At 44.7% G+C, this 24,239-nt stretch overlaps 1 protein-coding gene across 1 annotated transcript in view; it reads left to right on the top strand.

The window, feature by feature from the left end:
• The window catches only part of LOC147631131 (myb family transcription factor PHL7-like), a 30,302-nt gene extending 10,371 nt beyond the window's left edge, over positions 1–19,931 (top strand). Inside the window, exons 3-7 of the mRNA XM_086809479.1 lie at positions 17,490–17,566; positions 17,723–17,765; positions 18,553–18,610; positions 18,724–18,793; positions 18,871–19,931. Of these exons, the coding sequence (XP_086665605.1) occupies positions 17,490–17,566; positions 17,723–17,765; positions 18,553–18,610; positions 18,724–18,793; positions 18,871–19,347 (725 nt within the window). The 3' untranslated portion in view covers positions 19,348–19,931. The remainder of the gene's footprint in view (positions 1–17,489; positions 17,567–17,722; positions 17,766–18,552; positions 18,611–18,723; positions 18,794–18,870) is intronic.
• The last annotated feature ends 4,308 nt before the right edge of the window (positions 19,932–24,239 follow it).

The raw sequence follows: 24,239 nt of genomic DNA, 5'->3' as shown, positions 1-24,239 counted from the left end.
AAACGCCTCTGACGCCTTGCATCAATCTTTCCAAGATCCATCCGCACTCCATCTTTGGACACAATATGCCCAAGATAATTTACCTCTGACAAGAAAAACTCAATCGTCTTTGCATTTATGAAAAGTTTATGCTTACGGAGTTCTTCAAAAACAATAGCTAAATGAGCTCTATGCTCTTCTTTGGTCTTCGAGAAGACTAGGATGTCATCAAAGAAGACACCTGTAAATTTTCTATATCCACGGAATATGTGATTCAGCATTTTATTGAATATAGCCGGGGCATTTGTAAGACCAAAGATACTCATAAAGCCCAAATGCTGTCTTGAAAGTAGTTTTGTGTACATTCTCAGGCACTACACGCACTAGATGATATCCACTCTTGAGATCAATTCGGCTAAAGCATGCCGATCCATCCAACTTGTCAAGGATGTCGTCTATGCGTGGAATCAGAAATCGATTCCTGATGGTAAGCTTATTCAAAGTGCTATAATCCACACACATACGAAAGGATCCATTCTTCTTTTGAACCAAGAGGACGGGCGGACAATATGGGGAAGAGCTTGGCTGAACCAAAACCTTCTCAAGAAGCTCATTCACTTGCTTCATGATCTTCTCTTTTTGGGATGCACGATAGGTTGGCCTACTAGGTGGTGAGCTACCCGGCACAAGATCAATGCAATGATCTTCCGGTGGTACGGGCGGCAACTCATTTGGTAACTCATTGACAAAACAATCATTGTACTCTTGCAAAAATTTCAGCCTATCATTACTAAGAGTGTTTACATGCACAATATTTTCCTCAACATGATCCCGTATAAAAATCAAGTACGCAAAAACACTTTTTTCATTACTTTCTTAATTTGTACATGAGATACAAGAGGAATGGTATCACCCTCTTCACCAGCATCAATTACATGCTCTCGGCCTTTATGCATGAATGTGATCCTGTTGCTCTTGTAAGCCTTGCACGATCAATGCGTGTATGCCAAGGCTTTCCAAGCAATACATCACAACCATTCAAAGGCGCCACAAGAAAGTTCTCATGATCTCCATAGCCTTGAATGTGTATCAGCAGGTACACATGGGCAACCAGCAGGTACACGTGGGCAGCCAACAGTTGCAGGTACAACAGGTACTGGTCAGGTATACGTGGGCAGCCAGCAGGTACAGCAGGTACACAAGGTAGTAAATGAGCTGGTACTACAGGTGGTACAGCAGCAGGTACACGTGGGCTGCAGGTAGGCGGGTACTGCAGGTGGTACAGCAGGCGTGGGCAGCCCTGCAGGCGAGCTCTCACAAATCACGGGAGACTCTATATGACTAATGACTAATCTTGGCCACCCTTTTATAGGCTCTTGGCCGGTCATCGGGCGTCCACACTTGAGCGCCCGCCCGTCCATACTTGGGTGCCCGCTCATTAGTCTTTCCCTAACTCAGCTCGTCAATCTGCCTGCCTAGCTCCAAGCTTCCCCACCATTTTCAGTTTCATCTATATGATGATGGAAAAAAGATCCAATTAGCAGCAGGTTTCCTCTCAGGCAAAGCTTTGCTTTGGTGGAAGGAACTCAATCCTAAGCCAACGACTTGGGCACAATTCGAAGACGTGTTCAAGAAGGAATTCCTCAAGAAAGAGGATGATTATGATAGTGTTGCCCGGTTTACAGCTTTGACCATGACCTCGCAGCACCTCACTTATGAGGTCTACCTCCAGAAGTTTAGGGACTTGCAGATGAAAGCTACAAAGATGGATCCCACTACTCTTTTGGGGTTCTTCGTAGCCGGTTAACCAGACTCATACGGGTTACAGGTTAAAAATAACAAATGCAAAACTTTGGACGAGGCCATTCATTCAGCTCGTATATATGATGATACAATGGTCTCTTCCAAGTCTAAACCCGTTACCGAGCAGGGAAACAAGCATAAAAGAAAGTTCTCCGCACCAATGGCTAACACGAGTGAAGGAAAGTCTTCGGACCAACCTTTGAAGAATTCAAGTTCGACACCAGCGAAGAAGAAACGACTCCTTAAGGCTTTGCAGCTCAAGAAAGAGGGACGTTGTTTTATCTGCGAAGAAAAAGGACACATGCGTAACGAGTGCCTGAAGCAAAAGGGTGCAAAGACCAATGCAGGACCCAAGCCAAAGGCAGCTAACCAGTTGTCTTTGACAATGACGTCAGTTACTGTACTTTCTCGCCCTAGTACATGTTTTGATTGTCTATTCAACTCTAAAGTTTTTGGCTTGCATGATCTTCTTCGAGTTTATGGAGAAGTGAATGGCCATAGAATCCACATTCTTCTAGACCCTGGCAGCTCACACAACTTTGTTAACTATAAACTTGTGCAGAAATTGAGTCTTGATACGTCACCCAGCGATCATACCTATGAGGCACGCCTACTTGCAGGTCGGAAAGTATGGTATCAAAAGGTGGAAATGCTACCAATCCGGATTCAGGACTACAAAGATACTCTGGAATGCTATATTAAGCACCTAGAACATGTAGACTTGTTATTAGGGATTGAGTGGTTTAAGACTCTTCAAGTCCAGATAGATTGGTCTAGTCATATTTTTTCTTTTCAGCATAGGAACACCCAGTATAGTATTTTAGGTGATTGTATACATCCCTCTCAAGGACCTCTTGTAAATACAGTTGATTTTGAAAATATAATGGATTCTTCTTTGTATACTGCTTTCCACTGTGTATTGATTTCACGTTCTTCATTTCTCATACCTTCTATGGATGTCAATGAATTAAGTGTATTTGAAAGCAAAGAATTACAGAAGATACTTGATTCGTTTCAAGATGTATTTCCTAAGAAACTGCCATTGGGTTTACCACCGCCTTTCGGACTAGGTATGGCCATTACGAGTTTCTCGTATTACCTTTTGGGTTAACCAATGCTCTAGCCACTTTCCATCAAATGATGAACGATTTTTTTCGTGAACATTTGGAAAAATTTGTGGTGGTGTTCCTGGATGATATTTTGATATATAGTCATACTCTTGAGAATCATGTTCGACGCCTGACGATTGTCTTATCTATTTTAAGACAGAATCGACTATATGCTAAATTAAGTAAATGTGAGTTTTTTATGACAGACATCATTTACTTGGGACACAAGATCATTAGAGATGGATTGAGCATTGACTATGACCGAGTTCAGAAGGTTCTTGACTGGCCTATACCGCGAACAATGAAACAATGTCGTTCTTTTCTCGGTTTTCTTTTGAAAGATAAAGTCAAGGAAGCACCTATCTTGGCATTACTCGATCCTAGTCGGCCTTATGTTCTTGAAATTGATGCCAGTGACTATGCCATCGGGGCTGCTTTATTTCAAGATGGTAGACCTGTTGCTTTTGAAAGTAAAAAGCTAGACGACACTCAATCTCGTTGGCCAATTCTTGAGAAGGAGCTTTATGCTGTGATTCATGCTCTCAAGGTTTGGAGACATTATTTATATGGCTCCAAGTTTGTGGTATTGACTGATTATCAGTCAATCAAGTATGTGTGTGATGCGGATGATTTGAGAGGAAGGAAAGCTCGTTGGACTGAGTTAATGCAAGATTTTGATTTTGAGATTCGTTATCGGAAAGGGTCCATGAATAGTGTTGCAGATGCGCTTAGTCGAATTAGAGAGGTGAATACTATGTCGTTCACCGAGATTACTACTGACTTATTTCAGTAATTGAGAGCGCTTTGCAGGAGTGAGTTATTTTGGTCCATTTTGGCAGAAGATCCAGGACGGGAGCTCATTGATTGACCAAGACTCAATGACCGAGCAGTCTACCATTCAGGCTGCAGGAGGCTTGTGGATGATTCGGAATGGTTTACTATTCCGTAATGACAAAATTTGTGTACCACAGATCCCGGACATTAGGTCTAAGATTCTTAAGGAGTGTCACAACGCCCCTTCTGTTGGACACCCTGGGGTACACAGGATGCTATCGTTAGTGAAACACACTTTTTATTGGCCAAAGATGAAAGGGTATGTAGAAGATTATGTTCTCAAGTGTCAAGTTTGTCAAGCAAATAAAGCTAAATGCTTTAGACAGGCTGGGTTATTGCAACCTTTGCAAATCCCAGGTAATAAATGGGAAAGTATTTTCATTGATTTTATTACTAGATTGCCAAAAACACATCAAGGCCACGATTCTATTTGGGTTGTGGTAGATCGCTTGACAAAAATGGCTAGATTTTTACCGACCCGGAAGACTATTACAGCTACGCAATTAGCATGGCAATTTATCGAGCAATTGTTTAGACTGTACGGGTTACCGCAGGACATAGTCAGTGATAGGGACTTAAGTTTACGAGTGATTTTTGGAAACTTGTTTTTGAGAAGTTGGAAACAACTTTGAATTTGAGTTCCTCAGATCATCCTCAATCTGATGGCCAGACGGAAAGAGTGAATCAGATTTTGGAGGATATGCTTCGAGCATATGTATCTAAAAGACAGAGTTCATGGGAGGATTATCTTCCTATGTTAGACTTTGCATATAACAGTACTAAGCATATGAGTACAGGTTTTAGTCCTTTCATGCTTATGTATGGTTTTCAACCTAGATCACGTGTTACAGTAGGATTCTCAGGACTTCAATATGATGCAGCACGTAATTTTTTGCAAGATATGCAAGAAATGATACAAGTTGCGAAGGAATCTATTAGAAGTACTCAAGACCGAGACAGATTTTATTCTAATAGACATCGTTCACCCAGAGAGTTCTCTACAAGTTGCGAAGGAATCTATTAGAAGTGCTCAAGACCGAGACAGATTTTATTCTAATAGACATCGTTCACCCAGAGAGTTCTCTACAGGAACAATGGTGTATTTGCGAGTTCCGAAAGATTACGAGACTTTACGGACATGTCGATCTCCGAAATTATCCCCTAGATACTGTGGACCATTTCGTATCGTATTACACGACAGATTGGTCAGTTGCATATGAATTGGATTTGCCTTCTCATGTGAAAGTTTACCCTGTATTTCATGTCCTTAGACTTAAGGAAGTAGTGGGTGGAACAGATCAGTTAGTTACTCCTCAAGAAATCATAGATGTCGAGGACATGACATTTGTTCCACACGAATCTGAAAGGATTCTTGGATTTCATGAAAGAAGATTGCGTAATACCACAGAATACAAGATCAAGTGGAAGGATCGTGTTGAGGAGGACGCTACATGGGAGACATTGACTACTCTTCAGAGAGAATACCCTGGCTTTTTAGTGAGGTCAGGAGTAAGCTCTTAGAGAAAGGGGAGTATTTCATGTGCACAGTGTGTATCTATCGTGTGCTACACGCACACAAGACTAGCTTCGAGGTTTGGGGAAGCTTGGAGCTAGGCAGGCAGATTGACGAGCTGAGTTAGGGAAAGACTAACGGGCGGGCGTCCAAGTGTAGACGCCTGATGAACGGCCAAGAGCCTATAAAAGGTGGCCAAGGTTAGTCATTAGTCATATAGAGTCTCGCGTGATTTGTGAGAGCTCTATGGTCTGGAGCTTGGATCTAGTGCAGACGTGCACCTGCTTCATGCAGCCGAGGCCGGCAGCAGTCTCGAGGCCCGCGAGGGTAGCTTCGTGGCGGTATGGGACGTCGCGAGGTAGAGATTGGTCGGTACGTCCATCTAGTTAGCTCAGCTCGTGGCTCGGTGGGGACAGCCAAGTCTGTGGACTTGCTTACGGCTGTCGTGGTTGGAAGGTGAGTCAGGTCTGCACCCCCTTCTTGTTTGTTTGGTTTGTTTGCAGGTTTCGAGTCTCGTACTAGGAGCGTTCTACGAGGAGATTCTATGGGGATTTGACACAGCCCCTTTTTTAAATGTGTGTGAACACATTAGCTTATAAACATTAAAGTTAACCATAGTTTATGGATTTTACCTTTTAAAAGGGCCAAAATGGAAATACTTACCACTTGTTCACACGCCACACCACCAAGTCAGCAAACAGCATTCCACGGTACATTGGGGGCGTCCCCGTCCAGTGTATTGGCACGGCATAATAGGCAGACACACGCAAACAAGTCATGCAAAAACAAATTTATGCATGCAGGCATAAATGCATGTGCACAAATAATGGACGAAATCTCCCTTTCATGAAACTTGTACAAGAGGTTCCTATCGGGCACAAAACTGGCGCGACAAATATAAATAAATAGGTCCTGGTCTCCCTATGGAGTGACAGTCCCATAGGTAAGACACCATCCTGGCCATACACGGGTGGCACCAACAGGCTCCCGTCCATACAGCACGAAGCAAATCACACACGGGTGACACGAAACTGGTTCCTGTCCATGTGACGCAGCACTGGTCGCACACAGGTGGCACTGATCTGGCTTCCGTTCATGTGACACCATAAAACTGGCCCTTTCACATGGGACACTGGCCTGGCCCCATGTGAACATGGCACAAATCTGGCCGCTCTATGGAGTGACAGTCCCATAGAAGTGGCTCCAAAAATGGTGATGGACCAAATGGTGACAAAGGGAAGCCTGGGAAAGCTTCCCCTATGGTTACCTTGAGAAAGGAAGGCTGAAATTAGGGTTTTCAGCAAAACGACCAGAAATTACAGCAAGTAAGAGAGCTGTTTTGCTGAATTTCAGTCATTGGGAGCGTGTAGGAGAGTGAATAGCACCCGGAAACACTCTTGGAAACTTGGGAAACACCCTAGCAAGCTTGGATATAGAGTTGGGAAGGAGAAAGTGCAGAAAATACAGCCCAAGAGGCCTCCTGATGGAGGCGCCTACATCTAGAGAGAGAGGGAAGTGTGTGGTGGTGAGTTGTCCACTCTAGGTGTCATGTAGATGCTATGTGGTGCAAGCTAGAACGGACACATGGTTGGTTACTTCCTTTGTACAAAGGGGATAAGGTCTGGGCAGTGGACATTGGGTTTTGTCCACCTCGGGACATCAGCGTGTGTGAACAGTGGGCTGGTCATAATTTATAAGTGAGTTTTGGTCACCCAAAACTTAATGAAATGTGTACACACTTATAAATTAGTGCTAATTCCTAAGGTTAGGTTTATGACCAATACTTACCACCTGTCACATGCCACATAACCATGTCAGCAGACAGTTTCACACGCACGGTTCACGGGCGGGCGTCCCCTTACTCGGAACTACACATTGGTCAAGCAAGCATGAAAACACCATGCAATTTCAATTGCAAGCAAGCACATAAAGATGTTATGCAATGCAGCATTGGTATGGACAATCCCCGTTCATGAGACTATACCAAAATAGACGTGCTCCAAGCAAGTACACGAGGTACCAAACCCAATTTAACATCAATCCAATAGACATTTCCGGGCATGTACACAGGCACAAGTCCCAACGGAAAGCCAATTCCACAGTATCACATGAGTGGCATCAATCCCCGGCATAAACAACTGCCATGGATACCAGTTCAATGTACATACATGATGAGAAAGCACGAGTGGACCAATTGGGTGGCCAAATGGTGACATGTGGCTCCTCAACAGTGGAAGCTAGAACATGCTCATCAAAGACAACATCCTTGTTGACAACAACCTCGTTCCACTTTGGGTCATATAACCTGTAGCCTTTGGAAAGAGAGTTATATTCCACAAATACAAGCTTTTGGGACTTTGAGTCAAGCTTCCCCCTCTGCTTCTTTGGAATGTGAACATAAGCGGCATCACTCCCAAACACACGAGAATGGGAGACATCTGGTTTCCTGCCAAAATAAGTCTCATACGGAGTCATCTTTGGTACTTAAGTTGTCAGAGATCAGTTGAGGGTATGCAGAGCTGTAGCCACAGCCTCTCCCCAAAGTGGACGAGGAAGATCACGATGCTCAAGCATCGTCCTCGCCATCTTCACCACAGTCCGGTTCTTACGCTCAACTACTCCATTCTTTTAAGGCGAACCTGTATTCGCCAGCTCCCGCTTGATGCCATGTTCCGCACAAAAGCATTAGTGTCAAAACCCGAGATCTCTCCGTGAAGGAAACCTACAAAACAGCCATGAAAAGCAAGACAAAGCAACAAAACGTCATGCTCTCATGAGTCCACACAAGTCAGTGTGTACACAACTCCAAAGGTTTCGAAGCCCGCCTAGTAGCTTGCTTCGGAAAAGATTCCCTGTGTTGCTTACCACGAATGCAAGAACTAACATCTGGCAAGCCATTCACTATCTGGTCTCGGAAAGCCCGCCGCAGCGCATCCACATTCAAGTGGTCAAAACGGAAATGCCACAAATCACCGAGCTGAGTGCCTGTGAGAGAGTGTTGAGAGTTTGTAGATTCCATTCTCCACTCGGCCTTCCCAAACAACTTGGCCCGTTGCTTTGTCCTGGAGAGCAACAAGATGCTCATCAAACTCCACCCGTATGCCAGCCTTGCAAACCTCATGCACTGACAAAAGATGAAAACCAAGAGCTGGGACATAAAGAACACAGGAGGAGTGCTTCCCCCCTTTGCCAGCGGGAATAATCTCCATGCTGCCGTCACTTTGAATTGGGATAGTGGAATTGTCACCAATGAAAATGCGACCCGTCTGTCGTCGAAGATCCTGTAATAACTCTCGAGAAGGAGCCATGTGCCTGGAAGCACCATTATCGAGAATCCACCCCGGAGTATCCCTAGAGTCTTTGCAGCTGCAGCTGAAGAATCAACACTCTTCTCGGTACTCCATTGAGGACACTTCCTCCAATAGTGACCCTTCTAGCCACAATGGTTATAGGTCCGCTTGGCCTTCAAAGCATCTCGCTCTGAGTTGGGATTCTTCTCAGAAGACTTCTCCGATGAAGACTTCCCTTTGCCCTTATTGTTGTTGTTGCAGCCTTTCGATTGCTGGCCAGTCAAGGCCTCAGAACCTCCGCCTTGTGGAGGGTTCGTAAAATGCTCTTCTTGGTCCAAGACCATAGGCACAAGCTTCTCCCATGTGATGGTGCTGAGCCTCCCACTGGTGATCAAAGAGGAGTAGAAAGCTGAATACTGAGAGGTCAGATGAGACAGCAAAGTGATGGCCATGTCCTCTGAAGATATCTCCTTCCTAGCCTGAAGAACCTCTTGTTGAAGAGCCTGGAGTTTGTTGATGTGCTCTTGCATCGTCGAAGACTTTGCGGGATTCATCACTCGCATCTGCACTTCCAAGGAAATCTGCTTCATGGGTGATACCCTGTTATACAGAGAAGCCAAGTGCTGCCAAATCCTTTTGGCCAATGTCATGTGTTTGATATGATTAATCACCTCAGGTGTGCAATTAAGGAAGATGAAAGAACGCACATGGGTGTTGACACGATCCCATAACTGTGCTTGAGCCTCCCGTTCTTTCCTAGTAGAGGGTAAAAGCTCCCCATCCTCCAACTCTGGCCGTGGAACACCAACCACAATGAAATCAGCCAAGTCATAAGACTCCAAGACAGACTCCATCATTACCTTCTAGATGCCATAGTTGGTTCTGTCCAACTGTCGATCCACCGGGAATGTGGCGAGAGTGGGGATCTTCACGTGCTTCTTAGCCATCTCAAGCAAGTCTGCCATCTCAAGGGTTCACAAGGTCTTGTGAAGGGAGGCTGGGTGGGGAAAAAAATGAAGAAGAGGCTGCAAACACTATGCAAGGTGGCTGTCCAACAGTGATGGCCGCCTTCTACCCGTTCTCCAAGTCCTGAACAGCCCAAGAAATCTCCAATCAGCACCAAAAAACAGCAAACCCTCAAGCTCCCATCGTCTCCAAGCTTCAAGCCACCTGGGGCTCTGATACCATGTCGGAATGCACTACGGAAAATAAGACAACTGCTGTGAGAAAGAAAACACAGAAGTGTAGAGAGAGAGAAGCTGTATAAACTCTGCTATATACACAGATCCGATACAAAACGTGATGTGGGGGCAAGGCATGGTGCCAGTAGGGGGGGGGTGGCGGTGGATCGATTCTAGTGGATGGAAATGTGGCTATGACGGTGGTGTGTAAGATTGTGGTGAGCTGAGAGGTGAGGTCGGCTAGTTGGAGATTGGGGTTTACGTATGTTAGATGTTGGTAGAGATGGTCGGAGTAAGTTGAGTCTCCATCATGGTGGAAGTGAATCTGGGTGTGGTGGACTGTGGAAGATGGATGGTGGCTAGGAAAGGCGGAGGCTGAAGGAGGGATACGCATGGTCGGCTCCATGGGGGCAGGTGGGAATGGTGAAGGCATGTATGGTTATGTACCTAACACTAATCCTCGAGATTAGGGCCTAATCTGGTCAGGGTTGGGGAGCCCAAGGATCAGGGGAAGGCCATATGCAAGTTATAGGTGACTAGGGTTCATTATTAGTATTAATGGATGGTTACTGGCTATTTATAGTTGGATTGTTATTTATAGCGGCAATGGTCATTATATAAGTGACTTATGGGCTATTGTGATCATTTAGTCATTGAGTTGGCTGTTGGTCTCTGTCTGGACCGGACTCGTCATGGACATGGCGGTTCACAAGCGATCTTGTCGAAGGTCCCTTAGGACAAGATTTGGTGGTATGGGACACCAAGATTGATTGGCTTGGCTTGTGGGGTATGGAACCCTAGCCCCTGGCTCGGTTGATTCCCGATAGAATCTACGGTTGGGAGGTGAGTTTGCTTGCACCCTTCTATGTGTACTAACCTTGTGTGTTTAGCTTGTGAATCAGGTGGTCCTATGAGGGTTATTGCCATTATTCAGTCATTGAGTTGGTTGTTGGTCTATGCCTGGACCTTACTCTTGCCATGGACATGGCAGTCTTGCCGAAGGTCCCTTAGGATAGGTTGTGGTGGTATGGGAAGCATAGTTGCCAGGTGTTTCATGAAACGTGTTTCATAAACGTTTCATTGATTTTCTAGAAGTTTCAAAAACGTTTCATACAAAAAGGGGGGGGGTACAGGCCTCAAAATTTATATACAGGTTTATAATTTGTTAAAAATATGTTGCCTTCTCTGCAAAACAATATTAAACATGCATCATTTACACATTAAAACATGTTTACAAGCTAAAACTAAAGAATTTGGGTGACCCGAGAGGAACTGGAGCACATGGGCCCTCTTCCATACAAAGAAGAGGAACAGGTCGTCTACTGCTCAGTTGGAGCGATTGGTGTATTGCCATTGCAATCTCCGCCTAATTGAGTAGTCGGGCAATCCGATAGAGCCTCGTCACGTCAATGTCGATAAAATCGACATTGAGAAGATGAAAGATGTCCCAGAGATTCCTCACAAGGAGCGCGACATATATGCCATGTTGTATGAGGAGTTGATGGCACCTCACACTAGCATCTACAGTAGCATTATCAAGAGGTGCTAGTACTAGTGCAGCGCTGAGATGAGTGCGGCAGCTGAGCCAGCATCCTCCTCTTCTGAGAGTGACATTGAGTCTACCGAGGTACTAACGTCTAAGTATAATCATCATTGATCAATGTATTATGTAAATAACAGACTTGTCTTTTAGAGTTTTACTCACCAAGTGAGGGCTATTGATCCCATACTTCTCCCACCATGAGACTGGCTGAAGCTCTCTCTCTCGCATGCATGCAATCTGTCTACCAAATGCGTGGCTGGCATTCCGATACACTAGCCGCTCATCCTCCAAGCGTCTCATGAGCTCCATGTCTCCTCCTGTCCATTTCTAAATGTAATCTTGCCATCCATCTTCCAACTCTTCATTAATATACTGGGTTTCACTATGCCAGAGGGTGCAATATGTGGGCAACTGCGTGGATTGGTCTATGGAACCAATCCCATCGGTCATTCCAAACCCATCGAATGTCCTCAACCCTGAAAATTAACCTTGAATGATCAAAGCTATTAGCTCACTCCTACAGGCTACGATAGATCATAGTACGATACAACTTACAAGTTACAACAAGAAGGCAACTAGTTGGAAGTTCAGTACCTCTCATCGGTCAAGAGAGTGCATTGGTTAAGAGCCTTTCCAATCCGGTCCATGAACTCGTACAAGAGTCCAAGAGTGCTACCCTCCATGCCAGTGATGGGAAGAACACTATAGATTGGTTGAAGAGCTCTCAATAAAGTCTCTGCCTCCTTCCACCAATCTTCTTGCATCACTCTGCGTGCAAAAGCAACTGCTTTCGGGTGCTTATCGTCCTCCCAGCTCATCCACTCTCGACTAACCACTGTGCGCACGAGTCCCACCCTCTCAACCTCAATGAACATATAGGCAAACCTGGTTTGTGAGGGCTTCAAAAGCTCAAGGTCACTATTGGCACGAAACATTGCCAAGACCTTGGGCCTCTTGGTAACAAACTTCACCAAGCTACGCGCAGTGTCAAAGATGTCAACAATCCACCTAATCTTGGCAAGATCTTCAATGAGCAAGTCTAGGCTATGGGATGCACATGGAGTCCATACAATCTGTGGGAACTCATTCTCTATCATCCGTCCCATAGAGACAGTTGCTACCATTATCAGTGACCACCTGCACTATGTTTTGTGGGCCTATCTCCCTGATAGCCTCGCGGAGGTGTGACCATATAAATGCTTCTATCACCACTGTCCCAGGCATAGATGCATCAATGGCACGCAAAAACATAGTGTCCTCGCAAGAGGACACCAAAATATTGTACACATTCCTCTTGCGTATATCTGGCCACCCGTCACATAACAATGTGCAACCATACTTGCTCCAAGTGGCTTTTAATGGCTCCATCTCCACCTCCATTGCTTGTTGCTCTCTTCTGAGCTCTTTAGTGCGCAAGGTCTCATAGGAGGGTCCCTCCCACTCACATCCAATGCGGCTGATTGCCCTCATGGCCTTTTTCCATCGTGGTGTGTGCACAATGTGAAAAGACAAAGCACATTGGATGAAAAGCCTAGTGAGTTCCATAGTTGCATCTTTAATTGCCTGCTTTTGCATGCTTGCTTGAATGCTTGCTCTCTTTAGAGAGGCTTTGGGTGATGAGGGCAAAGGGGTTCGTGTTGCCGTGGGAGTGGAACTACCAACACCCCCAAATCCTGCTTGGCTCTGTGCATCTTCCTCTGAACCCAACGGTGCTCTCTTTGATGCCTCACATGTATCCTCACTAACCCCAATATCCTCAAGCACAGGCCCACAACCGCGTCCTGCTTGTTGCTGTCTTTTCCATTCTTGTAGCTTGGCTTTGATGTTTGCAGGCACAAGTTTGCATGCACCAATGCCTTCCCCGGTTAAACCTGTGAAATGGGCCTTAACACGGATTATGGACCCTCCTGAGCAAACCTCGCAAAAATTGCATTTCCACTTTTGTGTGCTTGAACCACCATATTTAGATACGAGAGTGACATGGGTCCACATGGCATCCTTAGTGTGAGGCATCTTGACAAAAGCAGGGCTGGATTGGCACCCTGGCATGAAAACCCCCAAATTTCAAAATCTGTGTGTTTTTTACAAAATCGAAGAAAAAAAAACAAAAATCACACAACCAACCTGAGAGTTGGCGGGCACGGAACCTCGGAAGTGCGGGAGGAGCTGGTAGGAGCTGATTTGTGCAAGGCAGGAGCTCCTTCAATCAATTTTCCAATCGCTTGTAGATGTTTTTTTTTTCAAAAAACGTGCTCTCTGGATAGAAAACGTTGAAAAACGTGTTGGGGTAAAGGCATTATGCCCACCCTTATAGTGTGTACAAGCCCATAAGTTATAGTACATAGTACACTTAGTACTTTTAATGTACTAAGTGCACTATGTGTACTAGTGCAATATACATGTGTGATAGGGGAGTCACACACTCACACTTGATGAGTTGACTTATCCCCACAACTCTCTCTCTCCCTTCTTCTCTGTGTATGTCTCCCACATGAAACTCTAACCCTAATTATCTCTCCCATTCAACTGGTATCAGAGCCACGGTTGTGACTGTGTGTGTGCGGGTGTGCGGAGTCATCTTCATCGCGAAGAAGAAGCTCGGCTACGGAGCCTTGAGCTTGGCACGAGCAGAGGAACTGGCCAGCGTGAGCAAGGCACAGGTGCTACAAAGCAGCACACAGTAGGTAGCGAACCATCTACAGCATCACAGCAGTCGTAGGCATTGTGAGCAAAGCAAGGCGCTGGTGGCCACAAGGCGTAATAAAGAAGCGAGGCAGGAAGTTCACTGCTGGACGGCTCTATCAGATCCAACGCTTTCTCTTCCTCCGTCACACAGGTTGCGTTGTAGATCGACCGTTGATGTTCTGCCATTGTGCCCGCTGCTTCTCATCGCTCGCCGCCTGCCACTTAGCCTCTTGCTTCCCTTTGCTCGCCAGTCCTATTCTGGTCAGGGTTTGCTCGCACTGGGCCAGCGCTTGCGGGTGGCTAATCACCCGACGGAGCTGCTCCTTTTTTTACACCGGGCATGGCCAAGAGACAGTGGTGGACGGGAAGCTGCATCTCACCCACAATGTGAAGTCGGTGGAGTAGGAGGAGGTCGTAGTTGCGGTGGATGCTACCGCCCAGAGAGTTTTCTACTGGCAGAACCGCCCTGTCGGCTAGCCAAAGCTCCACCGCCTGAAACGCCGCCAACACGCTGGACTTGGGCTTTACCAGGTCATGAGAACCTCGCTGGACCACCCTCAATAGGCAGCAATAACTTTCTGCAGCAGCATCAGCAAACCCCCCTTTCCTGCAACAAAAAATCAAAAAATTACCTGAGGTATTTGCTTCAATTTTTTTTGGAATTTGCATGTCCAATTTGCAATTGAGCAGGTACAATCAGCAATTGAGCAGGCCAGGTGCCGAATTGCTCAATTTTTGAGCAAAATTGGCAAAATTGGGTGACATTGGTCACAATCAGGATCAATTTGTAGGAAATTGGATGTCAAAATTTGGGGTTTTTGATGTAATTGTGCAATTAAGCATTCATACATGCTGTATGATGTGAGAAATCGCACATTCGGGCAAAATTGCAGCAAATTGCAGTGCAAATCAAGGGGCTTTTGTGCCGATTGGATTGATTTGCATGCAAGCAATCGCATTTGATGCTTTGGGCAATGTGTTGATGCCTGTCAAGCACTCAATGTGCCTGTAAATCAAGGGGCTTTCATGTATTAGATGTATATGTGGCCTGGAGGAAGCACTGTGAAGACTCTGGATGCCTTCATGTGCGTCAATGTACCATGTATGATCAGCAATTGATCTTAAATCAAGGGGCTTTTCAAGATTTTATGCTTTTTGAGCTCAGCAAAGCAGCAGGCAAGACTTTTATGCCTTGAATCCTCAAAAATCAGCTTGCAGTCAAGGGGCTTTTGCCCAATTTCTGTTCGGGACTGTTGTATGCAGTGTTCGGGACTGTAAAAGTCTGATTTTCACTCATTTGGACAGCCAGGAGAGCATTTATTGCTACTGTACCTGTTGGTACAGATTTGGGACAGCTTTGTACAAGTTTTGGCATGGCTGCACATTGATTTGAGTGAAGAAAAGGTTCATTTTCAGCTGCTGTACTTGCCGGTACAGGTTTGGTACATCATTGGTGAGCACTTAGTACTGCTGTACAGTACTTTGGAAGGGGAACAGAGCACATTTAAGGTGCTGTCCTAAATCTGCAGCAACCAGATTTTGGTGATTTCATCACATACAATGGGAGTAGAGTTGCATTTGTGCTTCCGCAGTGGGAGATAAAGCTTGGAAGAACAACTGTGAGCACTTTGTGTGCTTTTGGTGCAGTGTTTGCACACTTGCAGGGAGTCAGGCATTGACAGGTTGCATATTGCTATGGCAACCACAGGTGAGAGCTCTTCATTGCTTCACATCAAAAAGCTTGAAGGCTCACATAACTATGATATTTGGCAAACCCAGTGCTATAATGTGTTGCTCCAAAAGAAGCAGCACAAGCCTATCAAAGAAAGGGGTGTAATGCCCGCTTCTCTTACTGCTGAAGAGTGGGAAGTTATGGATGAGCTGGCAAGATCTACTATCATGTTGTCTGTGTCAGACTCTTTACTTTTCAGCATTCGTGAAGAGAAGACAGCTTGGGGAATGTGGCAGAGATTGCAGGACTTGTATGCCCAGCAAAGTGCCTCAAGCAAAGTGTATTGGTTGAAGAAACTCATAGGTCTTCAGATGAAGGAAGGGGCGTCTATGACAGCCCATCTAAATGAGTTTAATGGTATTGTCAGCCAAGTTATAGATCAAAAGTTGGCAATGGACGATGAGTTCAAAGCCACTTTTCTCTTATGCACTTTGCCAGAGAGTTGGGCTTGATGGAATCTATGGTTGGGAGGTGAGTTTTTTTGTACCCTTCTATAAGTACTAATCTTGTGTGTTTAGCTTGTGTATCACGTGGTCCTATGGGGGCTTTACATGTATGGATGTGACTAAAGCCAGAGATTTTTTGGTTTGTATAATTTTGTGAATTTTTTTTTGGAGACGGGCCAAAATTGAAAATTGAAAAGGACGAAAATGCAGAATCGAAAATTGAAGGTGCAAAGTCGAAGATTGAGACATTGAAAAGTGAAAAAAGGGGGGGGGGGTGTTGTGGTGGCTTGTGCGTGGTTAGGGTGGCTGTCTGGTGGAGGCAGGGGAGCAAGAGCGATGGGGCGGGTAGGGGAGTGGAGGCGAATGGCAATGCGGTGGTGCAGGGGCGATGGTGGAGGCAGGAGAGCGGGGCTGATGTGTCGGATAGGAGAGCAGGGGAGAATAGAGATCGCGGTCATCCTGTTCGACTAGTGAGCCGCTCGCCTATGCCCAGTTGGGCAGTGATGGCAGGGGTGAGGACCTCCTGTCCGACCAGCTATGCCTGTGCGAGACCTGGGAGGGGGAGTCCCTTGTGCGTGTAGCACTAGAGAGAGGAGCCACCTGCGTGTAGTACGAGCAGGAGAAGCTGCATGAATCTCACACCATAGAGAGAGAGAGAGAGAGATGCAGAACACACGACTATCCTGAACTACTGTGTGTATTACGACCGTTTCTCAAATACCAAAATGAAATGCTAAATACGATCCCTGATCTCAGCCTGTAGCTGCAGATCGTTTCCCAACTCTCAGCCTTGTAGAGAATTGCTTTAGACCCAAACGCTCTAGAAATGTGAGATGGGGAACTGAATCACCAAAACCCCCGCCGGGGGGGGGGGGGGGGGGGGGGAGGGGGCCTGACCTGGTCGGCCAGTATGCTACAGTTTGCCAGCTCCACGACTTGCTTCAACAAGGTGTTCACACCTGTGCGCTGCACGAGCTGCACAGTGCATGGGCCCTGATAATATGCAGGTGTGTCACAACCTACAGGGGGGAATGGGCTGGAGTCTGGACAGGCAGAGGGAGCAGCGCAAGAGGGCAGGGGGTACATGCTACTAGCCTGCAGAGGAGCATGCATGCGGGCAACAGATGCACAGGAAAGTGGGGCGGGTGTGTGGACTTGTGTGCAAGGGGATGGTGAGGCCAAAGGCCAGAGCGGGGGGCTGGACATGCGCTAGTGGGGGAGCTCTCCTACATATACCAATGGAAAGTTTATATGTTTAAATTTGTAGATCATACTTGCTTAAGTAAGGTACTAGGCAGGGGTTGATCCAACTCTATCAATGCCAGTATCACCTTGAAGATACTTATATCAATACAAATCTTCTTGATGCAACAGGAGCTACTCCAAAAGGTGTTTTAAGAGCCATGGGTGTTCAAGGCCTCACTATTTACCATGTTAAGAGTCACCTTCAGGTAAATCTTCTGCTTCTTTTGGGCACTGCATTCCAATTTTTCTGCATGCGTGCTTAAAGCCACCTCTTTTTACCCCCGTTTTGCCCTACCCTTTTTTCAGTCTTTTTTTGAAACTAATAGTAATCTCATATATTGTCTATTGGCATGGTGTTGCAGAAATACAGGCTGGCCAAATATATCCCTGATTCTGGGAAGGATGGTGAGTTTTTTTTAAATTTAATATTTTATACACATGCATGCATGTACATGTGTGCATGTGCGCGTATACATAGTGGTAGGCATTGGACAGCAACAGCATGGGAGGGGTGTAGCTGGGGGGATTTGAACCTAGGTTCCTATCCTGCACTCCAATTCCCTCACCAGCAGGTCAAGTCCTGTAGATAGAACATGATAAGATTTCAATAATACCTCGTTTTAGAAAGAGTTCTAAGATGTCTGTACAGTCCCATTTAGGTGTGTGATTCTGTATAGTACATATGATTTCCATCAAAATGAAGCTGGCTACACATGAAGGGCATGCCTGTGGGGGGACTCATCATGACCGCCCCTGAGCCTTGAACACTCGAGCTTGCCTATCCAAGCCCCTGTTCATTCAACTGTAGGCAGGGATTGGGGCTGTGCTGGTGGGTGGGACCATCATGACTTTTCCCTGAGTCTTGGACTTGCATAACCCATGTGACAGGTGGGGATTTTTGTGTGTTTACACATGAAGGGCATGCCCATGGGGGGAACACATCACAAACACACCTGAGCCTTGGAAAAGCAATCTTGCCCATTGAAGTTGCCACCAATTCGATAGTGGGTGGGGATCTATGTGTAAATAGCATTAAACTGAAACTGTAGAGCCTGTTGGCACAGGTGAGAAGTTGGACCAAACAATGTTGCCCATTGAAGTTGCCACCAATTCGATAGTGGGTGGGGACCTATGTGTAAATAGCATTAAACTGAAACTGTAAGCCTGATTTGTTGTTGGCCTGTTGGCACAGGTGAGAAGTTGGACCAAACGGCCTCGGCAGACATCCTAACCAATCTGGACGCTGCATCGTGGGCTTACTTTACATCTTGTTTTGTTCCTTATGCATGCCCTAGTTATTGCTTGTATCTGTACTCCTTATTTTCATGGTAATAACTCCAATCAAAAAACTGTTTTTGGGCAGTGGTTTGCAGATTACAGAAGCTTTACGAATGCAGATGGAAGTTCAAAAGCGTTTGCATGAGCAGCTTGAGGTAATTATATACAATATATTGAAGGGATTTAGTGTGTTAAGGTTCAATTATGTTGAAGGGGGCCTTAATGTGTGCAGGTTCAGCGGCAGCTACAACTACGGATCGAAGCACAGGCGAAGTATTTGCAGAAGATAATTGAAGAACAACAGAGGTTAAGTGAGACTTTGAAGCCGCCTACAGCTTCCTCTAAAGAGCCAGATGGACCTAAGTTGTTGGAGCCACTTACAGGCGAGACCCCTGAGACAGTCTCGAACCACTTAGAAGTTATGTATGGTGGTGTGCAAGGACAAAGCCTTGGTGGTTCAGGAACTAGCCCCATAAATTGTGCTCCGGTTCTCTATGCCAATGGATCATGTGAAGATTATACATCACATGTAGGGCAAGAAATACCTGAAGCAGCAGAAGAGTTGGCTTTGGCAAGCCCAGATGAGGCAGCAGGCCAGCCACCTTTGAAGAAAACTAGGGTGATTGATGGTGTGATAGAGAAAGAAGAGGAAGGAGGGTTTGAGCACTTAGGCCCTCAACATGGTCTTCTACAGCGTAACGAGCCTTAGGGATTGCACTGCTAGCTTTTGAGGACATGCAAGTGTTTGATCAAAGCTGGTCACTGGGACAAGGTCTATGTGCTAGCTCACCTTTATTCAGATGGTTTGCAGGTGTTGGAAATGGGAATGCTCCTTGTTATAGGGGCTTAAAAGAGATAGAAAGTGCTAACCAATGCATGGCTGGGGGCTGAGGTGGCGTTATGCCTAGCCAGAGAACCTTCATGGTCATTTAGGAAGGTTTCAGGGCATTCTTACTTTTTATGACCCGTGAAAGGTCCAAATGAGCTCTATTGGTCAGGTTGTCAAGGGAAGATACTTTGATGCAATCAATAAGGAACTCTTAAGTAAGGCTGGAGTGTAAGTATACTGCATTCTGACAATAGCTGGACTAAATAGTAAAGATCATCGTTGCTCTGCTTGAGACTTGAATGGACATGAGATATCATTTCTACCGACTGTCGATGGCTTGAGTGCCTGGTTTTACTATTGTAGTAACTGTGATTTGACCTATGGTCATTTACAGGCTTGAGTTAAAGTTTAGCTACCCTGCCTGAAAGAAAGAAAACATCTCTTTTCCTTTGTTTTCATGAAAATTCCAGAGTTGCATGCTTTCTATATAATCTCGTTTTGGGATTTTGGGATGAGGCTTTTGCTTCCTTCCCCACTATGGTACAGGATGGAGCTAGCTAGGTTGCATATCATGATTGTATACTCCATGCATATAGCTTTGCATTCTCCTAGTAGTAGAGCTCCATCCCCTGCACACCCAGATTCAGCTTTTTTATTCAGTACTTTTTCATTTTGTTGGGATGACAGAGGATACCCCATACAGGTACTCCGATTTGTCTCATAGGCCGAGTTCGGTCTTTTGGAAGACGTTAATAAAATCTTTCTTTCTCTCTCTCTCTCTCTCTCTCTCTCTCTAAAAGCATCCCCCATTTTTAAGCACCATATTACTTCAGTTCTCATCACACCACATATCAGTTACAAGGCACATAGAGCCAAGTTGATTCATCCCAATCATCTCGTACATTCTCTCCATTTGACCTATGGTTGTAGACCCACTTGCTTTTATTGAGGTAGATTTCAAGGCTCTTAGCTTTTACATCTTTTACATTGCTTGATTAACTGAGGTTTTGCTTTACACCATTGGGATTAGATTGCTTCCCCATGGGTTAGATGCCTCCCCCATGGATAACGCTCGACCTTTCTAACAAACCCTATCTCAAATCTTATCCATCCCTTCAGCAATGGTTTTAACTTATTTTATTACACATATTTTTACTACTTAACCTTGGGTAATGTTTTGTTCAATGTAGGGATTAGGGGTGACCACTTGGTCCTTGGTGCTCTAGAAAGGCCAATCTTCATAAACAATGCTAGAGTTCGCTGTTGAGCTAGAGGCTTGCTCACCTTCTTTGTTGTCGTTGTTTGACAAGTTGGCTTGTGCTTTCTTGGCTTGTGCTTTCTAGATTTAATAGTTGCACTTCATTTTACCCTTTGCTCTAGGTGGTCCTTTGTAAGACCCTTTGTTGATGGAGTTTTGTTTGGGGTCCTCCCCCTTCTTGCCTTGAACTTCTTGTCGAAGTGAACACTCTTTCAAGATTAGACCAAGAAGAATTTTGAGAATAGTGACAATATGGCCATACTCTTCATCTCTAACATGCTATCGATAGGTGTGAGTTGAGTCATGAGACTCTTTATGTGATTGACATGGATGTCAAATGAGTCGTGAGATTTCATCATAAGTGCAAATTTGAGAAATTTTTCGTGTCATAAATATTTTCTCAAGCTTCTTCCATGCCTCTTTAGGATGATGAATGTAATTATCACTAAGTGGCAATGCAATGAATGTAATGATTGAAAATGCTAGCTCTCCTTCTGTGGTTTTACGATTTTCCTCTTTCCCTTTGACCACTCTCCAAATGCACTCTCATTAGATGATACTTAACTTTCATCTTTGAGGTAAGAAAGCCTTGATCATCAAATTTATCTAAATATGCCATTATGATGGGACGGAAGGTGTTACCACTTGAGACTGTGAAGGACTGTCTAATCCCAAGTATAAATATGCTTAGTTTCCCTCACCATACAAATGCATGTGAGTGTTGAGATATTTAGAGGTGAGAGGACAACATGAGTAGAGCAAGGGAGAGCATGCACAAGGAAGAAATACCAAGGATCCTAACTCAAAGGTTGATTTGTATGGTTACTTGTAAAAGCTGAAGTCAATGGTTAAAAAGTTAGTACATGGAAAGCACAAGGTGGCACACGCAGTGTGGGTATTTATGACACATGGATGGCACAAGGGTGCACATAGCAAGTTGTGATTTAGGAGTTCCATGAGAGCTATAAAATCATGCCATCCTTGCTTATTTTAGGATCTTGATTAATGCAATCATGTGATTATTATCTTGATTCTGTTTTAGTTTATCATTGATTGCGTGATTTTCGAATTATTTAATCATGAAGTTTATTGCTTGTCATGAGCCTTCCTAGTAATGCTAAATTTCAACTTGGTATCAAAGCCCCCTAGGGTTGGCCATCGCAAGTGATCAGGAGAGGGCTAGGAGTTGCATTAACTTTATGAAGATTAGATTATGATTTCTCAAGGCTTACCTCATTAGAGTTTTCTTCATTCTAGGCAATTGCTTTGTGTGAGGAAGGACTTTGGTTTGAGAGCAAGCATAAATTTTTCTCTATGGTCAAGAGAGAGGAGAGCATGTTGAAGTCCCCTTCCATGCATTAAAAGTATGTCTGAGGGAGCTCTTGTCGCATGTGTATCAAAAATCCGTGTGCCCCGACACCATGCCAATAAACCTAGCAAATTGAAAGCTGCTTAAGGCAACAAAGATCTTGGCTTCTCACCCGTGGTTGTAATCCCATCTTTCCATGTGTAAAGTGTCAAGTCAAAATCAATAACATTGTAACCCACAGAATAAATTGAGATGGACCATTCCAACATATAACTAGGAGTGTAGGTCTAGTGTAGCATGTTAGGTGATAGATCCTCATCACATTGAGAGGGAGTGTTGAAATAGCAATGTCTCAGGTTACAACATCAATAGCGCAAGGAGGAGAGCATGTACATTACAAAGGAATAACAACAGGGTCCTAACTCAAAGGTTGATTTGTATGGTTATTTGTAAAAGGTGAAGTCAATGGTAAAAAAGGTAGCACATAGAAATCACAAGGAGGCACATGGAGTATGGACATTTATTGACACATGGATGATGGAACGAGGGTGCACATAGCTTGTGATTTGGGAGCTCCTTGAGAGCTAAAAAATCATGTAATCCTTGGCTCATTTCAGGAGCTTGATTAATATAATCATCATGTGATTAATATCTTGATTATGCTTTAGTTAGTTCTTGATTAAGTGTTTTTATTATTATTTAATCACTAAGTTTATCGCTTGCTATGAGCCTCTCTAGAAATGCTAAATTTCAATTGTTTTCCCTTTTGATCTGTGCTTAACCTTCTCTTTCTTGAGTATGAGCTTTAAAAGAAGAAGGCATCTTAAAGCCTTTTACAAGTGAAGCTTAATGATTTGATAATCACACATTAATGAGGTTAGAGCTCTTAAGGGGCACCTTTTTACACCAAGATGCTTTAGACCTTAGGGTTTTGAAAAAGAAGAAGAAGAAGAAGAAAATAGCCTTTTGTGGCTACATGTCACCGCACGTTTCTTCTCTTTCTCTCGCCTTGTTGCTGATGGATCACACCACCACTATGTGGTAGCTTACTGATACTGATGATGAGAGAAGTTTTCAGCTTGGAGTGCTTGATTTGTAGCTTGTGAAGGGCTATTGCAAGTTTTCAACTTGGGTTTCTTTACTGATGATGAGAGCTTGTCGTCGATGATGAGAGAAGTTTTCAACTTGGAGTGCTTGACTTCCACTAGCTTGTGAAGAGCTATTACAAGTTTTCAACTTGGGGTGCTTACTAATTGATCAAAGCCGTTTTAAGCTTGGAGTGCTTAACTTACAATAGCTTGTGAAGAGCTAAATTGATCTCATTTTGGGAAGCCCTTGCACTATCATAGAAAGAGTGCAGGAACTAACCAAGGTCATGGGGCTTTTCCCAACCGCACTCGGGAGCATAAAACAACTCAAACCGAGAAGCTAATCTTCCATAACCTAGCTCACAATTGCATGGACAAGGTGTGTCACTCACCTTGTGAACGCTTGTGCTTGGATTCTCACAAGAGACGATGTTGTCTCCTCGCAGCCACACTCCAAAGCTCCACTTCAATGCTGCCGCCGTACTCCAATGGTAGTTTGACCCTCCTCTCACTCAATCTCCCTCTCTCTCACATGCACTCACACATACACAAATGAGCATATAGCAGCTCTAATTAAATTAGGCAAGTAAGCAAGACACACAAGAAAGCAAGAGAGTAGACAAAAGGAGAATTCTAAGTAGTTTCATAAGAGAATGAATGGTGAGAATACAAAATGACCCTTATCTTGGCCCCCCCAGCCTTCACACCTTGGGCATCCATACTTAAAGTATAGGTCCATGGCTATCCAGGGCCACGTAGGCTTGTGCAAACACTTAATATAAGAATGCAATCTTCATAATTAATCATGTTGCACGCCTTTCATAGACAAGTGTCGATCGCACACGTAAATATACAATGTTAGTATTTTTTAATGTCAATGGCCAAATGAAGTGACGGTTGCCAATGGACGGTGTCGACGCTGGAGAGGTGTCCAATAAGGGTTAAAATGCCCCCCTTTGTAATGTAGATTCCGTCCTCAGAATATGTCGATGAAGATTTTGAGGTTGTTTACTGGATGTATGAAATGTCGGAGGTCTTGGAAGGTCTACAAGGCAACATGATACCATGAGTAAGGTGCTCTTGTGAAAAATAATTAAATTTAAGCATAATGCAAACG

This window comes from Cibotium barometz, chromosome 15 (assembly GCF_041138505.1).
Source record: "Cibotium barometz isolate CiBa-2024 chromosome 15, ASM4113850v1, whole genome shotgun sequence".
NCBI lineage: Eukaryota > Viridiplantae > Streptophyta > Polypodiopsida > Cyatheales > Cibotiaceae > Cibotium > Cibotium barometz.
Note: the sequence above shows the minus strand (reverse complement) of the source record. Positions and strands in the feature narration are given on the sequence as shown.